The following is a 13,804-nucleotide window of genomic DNA, read 5'->3' as shown; positions in this document are numbered from 1 at the left end:
TTATTTATGCTGGGACATGCACAAATAGGTATAAACTGGTTATGAATCACTTTAGGCTGGAAATTAGTAGTAAACCATCAGGCCAGCAAAATTCTGAAACAGCCTTCCAATAAACACTGGAGGCAAAAAGTCTTACCATCCATCTTAAAGACAAAGCTTTCCCAGTTCATGGAGCCAATGTGAAGCCTGCTGGAAAGGAGACTGAAATCAGTAGGCTTCTACAGACGTGCAGGGAGCCTGCTCTGATGTGCTGGATTTCCAGCACATCAGAGCAGACTCGATTAATTACGTCTGCTGGAGCATGAAGACTGCCATGCTCTGGCAGCCTTCCGTGTCATGAGCATCAGTGACCCTCTGCATCTCTGCACTGAAAAAAATGGCAGCGGGGTGCTTTGAAATAAAACACGTTTGATGAGCTTTAGTTCAAAGCACCCCACCACCATTTTTCCAGCACGGGGATGCTGATATGCCATGCATGGGCACTTTTAATTAGCGAGGCTCGCTAATTAAAGCACTCGGTGCCGCATCCCAAAACATGTTTAAAATGACCTTCAGGAGGTGTTTTACTATATGTAGGATGGGAAAGGAAACTAAGAACACACCCAAGAGATTGCCTGGCAGAAGGACCGAGTGATAGTGAGTGATATCTACAGAAAAACGAGCATGAGATTCCATATGCTGGCACAAAATGTTCAAAGCAAGAAGGAAGCAAACTCCAGCCTATTTCCTTAACTATTATAGAAGTTTTGTTGTGCCATTTGAAAAAGCTTTAAGGCAGAGAATGAAAGCATCCAACAACCAGGTTTACTTATCATTCTTCCTTTGCCTTATTTTTTATTAGACTAGTGCTGTAGCTGCAGAACTGAAAGCTTCCCTTCTTCCCCTTTAAGCACTCACCAAGTCCAATGCATTACAAATTACATAAATAGTTTGAATGAAGGAAAAGGGATAAAGGCAAACACGAGACTTCTCTTAGCCACGGTTCTAAGAATCAAAATTGTATCCTGCCAAAAAAAACACTACCCTCAGTTCTAGCCAACGAAGGTACCCTCAGTTCCCTTTTCTGTCAAGCATAAGCCTGGTTCAATTGCAGTTACATTTTTGCTATTCCTTATCCTCTTTTAAGCTAAGGTAAACATCCTAGCACAAAAGCATGATTAGAACTTATTGCAGATTGAAAAAAAAAAAAAAAAATAAGAAAAGTTTACCATAGGACCTTTAAATACTAGTCAGATGCCTAGTGCATCTGTAACCATGTGCCTGGTTATTATAACTTAATTATAAATTATTAGGAACTAAAACTAGAATTATTAAGCCTGCACTAAGCAATGGACAGACGAGACAAAGCAGACTATACCTTAAGTCACAAGGAAGATTCTCTCACATGCTTATGCACTCTTCCGACGCCGAACAATTAATTTCCCTCTCAACATTGATATTATTTGTACCCATGATGAATTAGAAGACTGGGTTGGTGAAAAGCAGCAAGCCTGCTCACTTCAGAAGAGTAATAACAGACTTTTCCATATAGCAGAGAACTCTGCAGATTAGTGCTGAAAAAGCCAGCTACGTACAATAAATCCAACTGAAGATACTGCCTTGCAAAGTTGCTTATTCACTGATGTTCCTCTATAAGGCTGGGCAAAAAAAAAAAAAAAAAAAAAAAAAAAGAAACCCTTAGCTCTTCCTTTTTAACAACACTTTAAAGTAAGAATAGACACTTACACCTAACATCATTTACAACACCTCACTAAACTTGCCAAGTAAAACAGAAGTGGTAGACTTGCCATGTTTTTTTTTTTTATACAGAAGAAAAAAAAACCCATGCTTTAACACTATATTCCCTGGGCACATCCAGATGAGCGCTCACATGCCTCTTGCCCCGCCTCAAACCCCTTTGAGGCGGGGCAAGAGGCACCTGCGGGAACAAAAAAAAGGCAGGGGGGGGAGGGAGGGAAATGTCCCCAGGGCTGTGGGGGGTGAGGACCTAGGCCAGATCAGTGCGGCTCACTTGTCCGGCTTTGCACTGAAGTAGGTCACACGGCTCTGGGAGGCGCGCACAGGAGCCGCACCTCCTGGAGCTGTGTGACCCACTCCAGTGCAAGCCACACTAGAGAGCCACATAGGGTTGTGCCAGGTCCTCACCCCCCTGCAGGCATGGAGGGGCAGAGGCAGGATGCAGCATGTCACCGGCCTTGGGGCCCATCTGCTGCGTGCCGGGCCCAGCAGCCCCTCTGCCACCCGGCCAGGCCGGACCAATGGCAGCAAGACTCAGTGCAGCATGCGGTCCCTGCGTGCTGGGCCCAGCTGGGTCCTGCTGTCCTTGGGGCCACTCTGCCGCCCAGCCAGGCTATTCCTATAGCGGCAGGACCTGACCTAGCCTGGCGCACGGAGACCACGTGGAGCTGAGACAGGTCCTGCCGGCCCTGGGGATGCTCGTTTCACCCAGCTCTGCTGGGCTGGGTGGCACCAGCAGCCCCAGCTCAGCTCTGCATGGTCCCCACACACTGGGCCAGATCCTGCTGTTATAGAACAGCCTGGCCGGGCGGCAGGACCCAGCTGGGCCTGGCACGCAGGGACGGGACCGTGTCCCCCACCAGCTCTTGCTGCCATGGCCCTGGCCTGGCCAGGCTGCAGAGGAGCCCCAGGACCTGGCTGGGCCCGGCACGCGGTCTTCATGTGCTGAGCTGGGTCCTGCCACCACGAGACCAGCCCGGCTGGGCAGCAGAAGCAACCCCAGGGCCAGCAGGACCCAGCTGCTGCTGTGAACAGTTACGGGCCCTGGGCAGGGGGGCTGGGGCCCTCCAGCATTCCATGTGCTGTGTGGGGAGCTGCATCCCATGGGGGCCAGGGGACCCACCCCTCCTGAGCAGCAACCCCCCCCAAGGTCCCCCACACCCACAGTCCCCCCAGCAATCGCCCCACACCTACCCACAGATCAACCAGCCCACATCCCTCCACACACCCACCTTCCCTCACACCCCTTTGCACCCCCTTCCTGCAAACACCACATCCCCCATCACATAGCCATCATGTGTGAAGAAAACCAAAAGCACACATCAACATGTAGGTTGTTAAAATTTATTTTTTCATGACGATAGAGACACTGGTAGGCTTCCAAACTGCTTTAACATTGTAAATATACCAATAAAGCATTTTGTGTGTGTGTACGTACATACATACGTACTGTGGAAGAACATGGATTTTGGGGTATTTTTAAAAATGGATTTGGGATGCTGCTGCAGCAGTCCAGCTGGCACAAGAGGTAGTGTGCCCAGGTACCAATGGCCGGGCACCAGAAGCTCCTGAGAGCGAGTAGCCCTGAGCCGTTTGCCAGGGCACCTTTTTGTATGGATGGGGCCAGGACAGGGCAGTTTTTTTATACTGCTGGGAACAGTGCAGGTGCTGGCCCCAGGCTTTAGCTCTCCCTGGCTGCAGATCCAGGAGGAGCCAGGCAGGGTTATTTTGCCCCAAGTGGCACAATTTGCTCCACAACAAAGTGCATGTCCGAGTACATGCGCCAAGACAAAAAGTCCCGGCTCAAATTTGCACCACTTCTATTTGAGCTGCTGCAAGCACACGTTTGCACGTGTGGCTGCGCCCCCTGGGTGTATCTACACATGCAATGACCCCCAATGTAATAAACTCTGGCACAATTTGCACCAGAGTCAGCTGCTCCCAAGTGAAGTGTTTACATGTGCAACCAGGACTGCACCAACTCAAGCTGAGGTGAAGCAGCCCCACCTGGAAGGGGATTGGAGGGCGGGGGTGGTCAGCCCCAGACTCCAGGGTTGGGCAGCAGAGGGGCTGGCTGAGGCATGAGGGTGCTACAGTACAGGGGCTAGCTGGCAGGCAGGCCCTGCACTGTGGCACCTTCATGCCACAGCCAGCCCTGGTTACCATCCACACATGCTTTGTGGTGGTGTAAATTATTCTGCCATAGGACAATACTATCCTACAGCAGAGTTAGTCGATTTACTGTACTCTAATATGGGTGCATATGTAGATGGTGACCTTTTATTGTGGAACTAATTGGTCAACTCTGCAGTAAAGTGCACATGTAAATGCATCCCCTATGTTTAAACAAGTGCTAAGAGTGCTCTAGAAAGTGAATAGTAGCTTGAGCTGAGAATAGCACATCTAAGGTGATCAGCAAGGAACTGTGTTTCAATGTTTAGCCATGGAAAAAATGAAAGGATGCTATCATTCTCTGCCATAAGTTTTGTTAATAGTTAGGGAAACAGCTAAATCCAAGATCCTTTCCCATGTATGATAGCATGAAAACAGCTACATTATTCTGGCACCTAACTTTGCCTAAGCAAGGCTGCCATGGACACTGCAGCAGATCTCACTGAACCAGTGTGTGGGCATGTGCATTCCATTTGGCTGCAAAAAAAGTTGGATACATGGATGAAAGGGCCCCAGCTTAAAAAGCATGTATTGCGTATACAGGAAAAATAGCCAAAAGCTTTCAAGTGGCTTTTACAAATAAATCATCTCCCAGGATTTCTTCCAGAGATTACTCTGAATAGAAGGCAATAGTGCAGACAGGTTTTCTGCCAGGACCAGTTCCTTTCCTTAGGGTAGTGCCTTTTGTTCATAAATACTTTTGAGCTCTAAGGCACAGGAACAACTTGCTTGCATTTCACTCAGCCATCTTCTCTCCTGTTTCTTTGCTCTACCTTTAAGGAGACACTTGAAGAAAAAGCTACTTTTCCTTTGAAGGATTGTGGCAGCTGTGAATAGAGGTTTACATAGGTAACGCTGCATTTCATTTTGGAGCACTCTGCTCTGCCGCTTAGAAGTAGTTATATTAGTAATAGAATATATGCTTAGAAGCATATATTACCAGGCAAATAGAAACAGTTGCTGGGGAACTTAAGAGTACGTTGCTGGGGGAGCGCAAATTGTTGGAAGGGGTACCGCTAAAGAAATACAGGAAGAATCTGGCCCAATGAACAAGCTGCTCGTTCTTCCCCCTTCTAAAAATTACTTACCTCAAGACCAACAGTGTAACCACTCTAAGGTGCCAGAAAGCCTACTGGAAATTGGTTCTTGGCCCACTGAGCCCAAACAAGACCAGGATCAGATATGGGAATTCACAGCATAGGACTTCCTTGCAAAGGAAAGCAGTCCAGGGGCAGCTTTCTATTGTGTGTTCATCATACGTGGCATTCTCCAGTTTGTTCCTACCCTAACAGACCAGCCTGAGGGAAGTATCCAGTGTCTTCAGAAAGGTTTAGAGGAGGGTTGGGCAAAATACGACCCGTGGGCTGAATCCAGCCTGCCAAGAGATTCTATCTGGCATATGGCAGGTCCCTTGGCCCTGTCTGGTCCAGAGACAGGGGGTCAGCCCAGTCCGCGGCACATGAGGCTGACCCTGCCAACCCCACTCACACGGTGGCAGCCAGACTCAGCTTCCCGGCAGTCCTGGGGACTGTGGATATTTCAGGCTGCTGCTATTAATGTCACTGCCACCGCTAGACCCACCCTGACTGCCCATCCACCCCATACCCACTGCCAGGGGTAATGGACAGAGCAGGCAGGTGGGTTCTCCACAGAGACTGGCTGGGACCCCCACAGGTAGGGTGCGCTTGGCCAAGTGGCTGAGACAGGGACGTGGGTGAGTGGGAAGCAGCATCTATACAGGGGATGGGGCTGATCTGCAATCTGGTACCCACATGTTCGTGCCCACAGAACTAGAGCCCATTACAGGGGGAGCAGGGAACAGATCATGGCTCTGCCACAGGTCCCAGCCTCGCACTCCAGTCCCACACTGTCACCGCCCCACAACCCTGGACATCCCTCTCCCAGGCACCGTGGCCTCATCCCACTTGCCAGGCTGAGCATGCCCTGCCTGTGAAGGTCCCAGCCAGTCTCTGTGGAGACACTGCCTGTTCCATCTAGTGCTCCCAACAGTGGGTGCCGGGCAAATAGGCCTGGAGCCAGATAGGATCAATCCCATCCCCTCCACCCCCAGGTCAGTGCCACCCCAAATCCCTCAGAAGAGGCATGGGTAAAATAAAACATCCTACCATATCTAGCCAGTGTCTGAGTGAGGAGGGGGAGAGGTGGTATCCCACTATTAATGTCAGGGACACAAAGATTTGAGTTCCCAGCTAGCCTCACCAAGGATGAAAGGCACCAAGGCAGGAGTGTGACAGAGGTCCAAGATATGCTTCTTAGGGCTGTGTAAGCAGCCCTAATTGAAGTAAAGAAGGGCCAGAGAGGTTGTGCTCGGGAAGAGGGACAGTCAAAAATGAGATTCACAGGAAATTCAGGGTTGGTGCATGCCACTATTTAATAGCTGATCTAAAATAAAGCTGCCTTAAGCTGGCCTAATCAGGTGAAGGTTATATCAAGTAGTTATTTACCTTTCAAGATGACAGTAGAGCTATCCACACACAGCCAAAGGATAATCCTTAACCCTCACACATGAAAACAAAACAGACTAAGATACTTCCCCCACCCTGGGGCACCAGATGGCTATTCAGAGGCCCAGGCCATGCCCTTACTGCACAGCCACCCATCCATCCCTGCACCAGAACTTTAAGTCAAGTAGAAGACTCACTTAACACAAAGCACAAGAGCTTCCCCAAGAAAGCCTGCATTGATCTGCACCATGCAACAGCCACAGGATGGCTGAAGTGAGAAAGCGCTGTGCATCCCTTGCACTTTGGCATTCATATAAAGATTAGTGTCTCTTTTGGAGAGCTGCTAGCTTATCACCAAAACTGAACAACTCACCTGGCTGTACTTCAACCCATGCCACCCCATTGTCCATGCATAAAAAAAAATATCATGTGATATGCTAGAACATGTCACTTAACTGCACACATTTTAAAACACAAACAAACACTCAGCAGGACTTCTCATGTGCTAATCCCCATTTCGATAGAGAAGTTATTTTTCTTGTGTTGACTTCAACATCTGGAAGATCTTCTGACCCTCTGAGCTATTGAGCCTCCCGCCCGCCCCCAGTCATTTCCCAGTATTCAGGCTTCTGCCACTGACCTCCACCCTAGTTCTTATTCCAAAATACTGATCAAGTTGTATTGCAGCAAGTTAGTTTAGTTTTAAGAAAGTCCCAAAGAATCCCGAAGATGTAGCCATAACAATAACCTTTTGTATCTGTAGCACTAGCTTCCTCATACATGAATGGGCAGGCGTGTACACACACACACACACACACACCACTAACGACCAAGCTGCAGATTCTTATTTTAAAGTCCCTGAGGGCAAAGAGCTGCCATTTTTGTTCACCTGTAAAGCAGCATCCACACCTACAGCACTGAGCAAATAAATTACTACTATTACAGCAAGCTAGAGTGCGAATGCATATAAGCTTCTACAGAGTATTCAAACAGACAACCAGTCAGTCAGATCTTATACCCGAGGCAGACATTTTATTGAGTTTTTGCTGCAAGCCAATCAGCTTACTAGTAAGTATCATTTTGACCGCAGACATGCATTCAGCTCTCAAGCTTACGGAAAATATGCCTCCTAGCTCATCTTCTCTTATTGCTCTGAACACAGCATCCAATTCCACAGACAATATTTCCCAGGTATAGATTTGTACAGGCAATATAGCCTGTCACTGTATGTCTGATTTCCTGATAAGATATTCTAAATATTTAAGAGCTGGAAGGCCAAAATTTTAGTACTTCAAAAAGGCTTTTAGAAGAATGCTAAAAACAGCCCCAAATTACTCTGGTGAAATAAGGTATGGAAATCTCAATTTCTTCCTACAAAGGAATGTCCTTAACAGTATTCTTTTGGGTTCCAGCACTACTTTAAATACATACACCAAAAAGACAGGATATGCAGAGGGTTGATAATTCAGTTACAGACAAAAGCATCTGTTCAGCTGCACTCTGATAACAGTCAAGGGGGATGTAATTCTCGACTGTACGATCTACATTTTTCAACATCAGATGTGGGAGCTTAAGGCATAGGACTTCCTTTCATACGAAGCACAGTTCAGAGAGTTCACAATTATGAAAATCAGCCAAGTTGTCTATACTAGCCAATTTCTAAATGTGTCCCACCACTATGCTAACAGCAGTTGAAGATGTTTAACAAGAGAAATTACCCAGAACAGGTTACCTACGGAAGCTGTAGAATCTTCATCTTTGGAAACAGAACAGGCAATTGGACAAGGTGATATTGACATGGATGATCCTGTCCCAAGTAAGGAAACAAATCACACAACCTCCCAAGGCCCATTCCAGCCCTATTTTTCTAAACCAGGGAAGCAGATTCCAAGGTACCAGTCACCAGCTTTACCATCATACCATCCAGTGCCAATCATTTCGCTTTAAGGGTCAAAGCTCTGGCATCTCACCAACCAAGCCATGCCTGACTCAGGCTTTTACGTGTTTAGACTTAGGTGGCTGTTAGATCCAGCAGCTTGTTGCCTGGCAGGGCAATGCAGAAAAAAGCTTGTACTGTAATCTTGTTCTTAGATCTTCACTTGGATGCATTAAAACATTCCTGGATAACTAACTGCCACTCCTACCACTTTCACCTGCCTGAACAGGTGTATTCACTACTTCAGGTAAAGAAGAGTTGGACATTTGTTCCTTTGTGCCTCACATATGGGTACTACACTGAAACCCACTGACCACAGATCGCTATTCTACACTTGAACGCAAGCAACTCAGGGTGGGGCAGAATGACCCTGATCTATTCAGAGGCAGGCAGGCATTAACACTGATGGTGGCTGGGTCCTTCTCCCCACTACTGGAGCCTGTGCCACTCAACTGTGGCATAGTAGATGAGATCCCAATCCCCACCCCCACTCTGCCAGAGGGGCCAAGTGGCTGACTAATGTGGCACAATGCGAGTCCCCAGCCACTGAACACTATTGAAGACACTATTCTATGGGCTGGATCCAAAGGCTCTGCAAGCCAGATCCAGCCCATGGGCCATAGGTTGCCAACCCCTGCTTTAATTAATTTCACAAAAGTTGCAAAGCATCTCACATAAGCAATACATAGAACAGATTTGTCACATCAGCTGATTACACATCATTCATTAGACGGATGGCTCTCCACATCCAATATAAGGCTTTTTTTTTGGCTTTGTTTTTTTAAATCACCGTCAAAGATATTTAAGAAATCTCCTTATTTAGAGGCCAATACAGAATGAACCTTAATAAGGTTTCTTGCAGATGCTAAACTTAAGATGCACTTGGCCAGTTAATCACATCTTAACTAGTAACCCAACTACACTTTCATACAATGAATGGTGCAAAACACAAATGAAGAAACCAACCCAGGAAGTACATAATAATTTTGTACACAGAAATGTACTCAAGATGTGTAATAATTTTGTGGCTGGTTTCCACTGAGCTTTAAGTTAAATGTGTGGCAGGGTGGCCCACACTGGGGTTTCCAGCTGGCCCTGGTGTGGTCACCACCTGTAAGAAATCACCAATTGTCAGATGGATACAGGACTGTATCAGGCTCAACCCAGCCCTGGTGTAGTCCCAGATCCAGCTGGCTATCAGCTGATGGTCAGAGGGCTCTGGTTCTGCACCAGGGCTGGTTTGAGCCCCAGTGTGGTCTAATCATTGGCTGGTAGGAACCACACTGGGGCCAGTTCAAGACTAGGCATAGTTCCCCAAAGCAAGCCAACAATTAGCTGATTGTCGGGTACTTGGCTTTCAACTTGCTGGTGCAAGGGGAGCCCAAGATCATGATTCTGGGCTCCCCCTGCACTGGCAAGTAGGGTGGAGTTGTGGGATTTTGGGATTGGACCCCTATCTTGCCATGCACATATGGCATGACAGGAATTGCGACTGTTGGGATTAGATCTTGTCATGGCTTTAAATTAGGCTGTACCTGTCAGTGGACTAAGATAATAAAAGGTAGTGCAGAGGTGTTTTTAAAAGCAAAAAAAATAGGATAGGCATCTGGCGGTGGGGGTCGGACTCGAGCATCTGTTGAGGTCCTTTCTGACCCTAGCATCTATGAAAAAAGTCATATCACTCGGAGCTTTCCCAAGCCATGCTCTTGCTTTAGAATAGCCAGAAGGCTTCAAGTTCTCCGTCCAATTTACTATTCCCTCCAAATAAAATTCAAAACACTTTTGTTGGGAAGAGGTTAACTACTGAAACAAAACACTATTGCCGCTACAAATCCAGACATCAGTGCCTACTTATATAAATCCTCTTCTATCTAAAGTACTAACCGCAGGAAAATTGCCTGAAGGATTTCAAAGACGCAAACACTTAAGGATTGTGAACCGGTTTTCTTAGTGGCTTGAAACAAAAGATAGTTAGAAGCTGGAGGTTTCCAAATTAAGTCATGTCTAATTTCCCTAAATCCAGTCTGTATTGCCAACATCTCACTAGCAATAGGCAGGCTCCATTATCTTTTGCTATACCAATTAAAGTACAAGATTTCTTGACAAGAATCTGCAGATTTCTGTTTTGCTATGGGCTCATTCAGGCCACAGTCTCAATTATTAGTGCAGCTAAGGGAGAACTCATGCTGACTACTTCCCTGCATAGAAACTACCCCACAGGGTCAGGTTACTATTCTTCATGCTTTGCATAGGTTAAGCAGTAATACAAGAAAAAAAAGTAGATGCTTCATCCTCCTTGTTAAGGGGAGAGTATATTACATTTCTTTCTATTAAAAATTAATGGAATTAATGTTTGAGAAGTACTTTCTTACAGATCAAGTTTAATCATTCCAGCCAATTACCATGGACCAAGCCTGTATACCCAACTGTACTCAACTTGGATGACAGCAGATTTTGGCCATAATGCTTCTCAAAGCAAATATGACATTTTCTGTCACTATCAGTTCCATCTGTCACCCGACTATAAGTAAGGGGCTTTTTTCTTCATACCAGACACTAAGGCTTACTATAGCCCAGCACTTAAATGAATGTATATTACATTTTGCATGGTTTGTACATCTAACATGGAGCCAGAAACTATGATTATAATAAGGACTAAGACGCAAAATAAAAGCGCTAGTTTGCAGACTGGAGTACCCAGATACGAGCAGACACTCTTTAGTGACAACACTGAGCTAATAAGCTCTGCAGAAAGTATCTGATCAGTCTCAAAGGCATACTCACTTGGCAACACTGAAGCATCTTTCTTAGGCACATACACTGCATGATTTCTACTTGAGCGATGCTACATGGAAGGGCCATTTCATGGTCTCCAATTCAGACTAAGATAACTTTCATTTTAAGGGACAGCACATCTTTAGCAAGATGCCTTTTAAAAAAAATATATATATATATATATTTTTTTTTTTACGTGCAGGAGGGCATGTACCAACTGAAATAAAACAAAAGCATAACTGCCATTTGCTGGATCGGACCATAGGTCCATCTTGCCCAGTAGCTTGTGTCACACTGCAGGTAGTGCAAGGGAGAGTGACCTGCTATGACAAGGAACCAGAGCTCTGGGTTGAGGTGATCCCTTTTGAGTGTGCCTAAAAGCTTGCAAATAAAGACTTTTTTTTTTTTTTTGCAGATATCTAATTGGTCTAATAAAAGATATCACCTCAACCCAGAGTTCTGATTCCTTTTGCTTGTAGACCAATACAGCTATCTGTTCCCCTGGGTATGACCAAGGTCCCCCTCCCCTCTGTTCCTCTCCCACTTGCAGCCTCCAGCATTTCAGGTCTAGGAAGTTCCGATTCAGAGGTCTTGTCCCTAACTCCCCTGGGTTACAGAGTGGTAGAGAGTGGATGAAGGAAGAGAGAGAGAGAACTGGGTATGACCAGGGTTGGGTTTTTTTGCCCTGCTGTCCCTCTCTCACTTGCAGCCTCCAGCATTAGAAGTCTAACAAGCTCCGATTCAGTTCCTCAACTCCCATGCTCAATAGCTATGGATATCCCTTTCCACCAAGAATTCGTGCAATCCCTTTTTGAATCTGGCTACACCATCAGTTGCCACCACAACTCGTGGCAACGAATGCCACCCTTTAATGACACGCTGTATGAAAAATAACTTATTTTTGTTAGTTTTTAAACTTATTACCTGCTTGTTTCATTTGGTGACCCCTAGCTCTCATCTTGCGCAAGAGAGCCAACAGTCAATTCCTCTTTACTTTCTCCTCCCCAGTGAGTATTTTGGAAACCCTCACCGCACCCCCCTTTCAAGCAGCTCTGCTAAACAGAGTGGGCCTCCCTCTGCAGTCCTCTTGTGGAAGCCCCTCCAAACCACCCATCATTCTCAGTGCCCTCCTCTGGGCTTTCAGCCTTAACTCTTGCAGGCTGACTCCTGCTTTTATCAGGTCTCTCCCCACCCACTGTGGGGGGAGGGGGGTAGAGGACCTGAGTTCCCCCCAACCACCTGCACCCGGCCGGGCATAACAAGGCTGCAGAGGCTTCAGCAACTGCGCCAGCCGAGGCAGGGTCGGGATCGGGGCTGATGTGCAACTGCTCCGAGAGGAGCCACGAAGAAACGCTTCTTTCTCCCGCGGGCCGGGCCCGGCCGGGCCGGGCTACAGCACCCGGAGCCAAGCAGCGTGCGGGCCCATCCCGCGCAGCCTCTGCTCTCGCACCGCACCACGGGCCGGGCCGGGGTAGCGCCAGGACCCGCACACGCCCGGCGCCGGTACCTGTCCTCGGAGACGCTGATGACGCCGTCCTCCTTGGGCACGATCGCTGCCATGTTCACCACGTCGTGTGATTCCTCCACCGCGCCCAGCAGGACGGGCTTGCGGGTCAGCCCCTGGGGCTGGGGCTCGGCAGCCATGGGCGACAACGGGCGAGGAGCGAAGACCGGCGACGACGACGCCTGTTTCGGTGCGCTGCACCCCGCGCCAGGGCGGCCTCCTGCAGCGCAGCGCACACCCCGCCCACCCGCCCGGGCCAATGGGGCAGCGGCGCTTCCGGGAGCCCCGCCCCTTCCACCGCGCATGCTCAGGTCCAACCCACACCCCCACCTGTATCCCGGGGGCTCGGAACGTTTGGGTGGCTTGTGCGCAGGCGCGGGGGGAGCGCACCGGGGAAGTTCCCGCTGGGAAGGGCGAGCCGGAGTCCAGTCCCGCACCCTGCTGCAGGCGGCGGGTTTTGCCTCTAGGGCCGCGGGGGAAGGTGAGCAAAGGGCGCAGCTTTGGTGCTCCCGGTCAGAGTAAGAATTAAGGGGGAGCTGAGCCCCCGCCATAAGAGACGAGACCCCCCCTGTAGGATTTGAGAATCATAACCTGGCGGGGTTTCCAATCGGATTGCCCCTTCTCAGGGGCTCCATCAATGAACCGATTTGATTTATTTGTTTCAGACCCCACAAGAATGCAAGTGTAATTCGAGCCCTGCTCGCACAGCCCCTGTTCCCGTAGTACCTGGCCTGGCTTTTGCAACCCGTGGCGCTCAATCTGCCTTCTGGATCTATTCAAACCACCTTCTTCACGCCTCTGAGGGGGCTTCCCCTTCCCCCTCCCTAGGCCTTTGCATTTCAATTCCCTTCAATCCCTGCTTTCCGTTGACAGCCCTTGAGGGAGAAGGTGGTTGCCTCTAAGGTCTCGTGTGGACTAAGATCAAGTGTAGTCCCTGCACTGGTGCGTTACCCCAACCAAGATGGCTTTAAATGGTAATGTGTAGTGGAGGGTGCACCGGTCCAATGCGCTGCAGACAGGGCGCCTTGTGAGTCTTGTAATTAGCTCCCCCCTGGTCAGTGCCCAGTGGGAGGATCTCAGCTACAAGCCTACTTTACTGAAATGGGGGACTCCTTCCTAGCTTGCTCCTGTGACCTTTGGTTAAGGGCAAGTGAGACTCCGGGGCATTTGAAATCCAAAACTCTGGGTTTGCGCCTGCACGTAGGATGCCCACCG

The 13,804-nt window shown here is 48.3% G+C and overlaps 1 protein-coding gene across 2 annotated transcripts in view; it reads right to left on the bottom strand.

The window, feature by feature from the left end:
- Positions 1-12,827, bottom strand: part of WDFY2 (WD repeat and FYVE domain containing 2) — a 123,072-nt gene extending 110,245 nt beyond the window's left edge. For both annotated transcript variants that reach the window (XR_003094689.1, XM_006026288.3), the window contains exon 1: positions 12,593-12,827. Coding sequence is in view for 1 of the 2 variants with exons in the window: in XM_006026288.3 (XP_006026350.1) it covers positions 12,593-12,729 (137 nt within the window). In the remaining variant the exon portion in view is untranslated. The remainder of the gene's footprint in view (positions 1-12,592) is intronic.
- Between the last annotated feature and the right edge of the window lie 977 nt (positions 12,828-13,804).

This window comes from Alligator sinensis, unplaced genomic scaffold, assembly GCF_000455745.1.
Source record: "Alligator sinensis unplaced genomic scaffold, ASM45574v1 scaffold324_1, whole genome shotgun sequence".
Taxonomy (NCBI): Eukaryota; Metazoa; Chordata; order Crocodylia; family Alligatoridae; genus Alligator; species Alligator sinensis.
The sequence above is the reverse complement of the archived record's forward strand: the minus strand, read 5'-3'. Positions and strand labels throughout refer to the sequence as shown.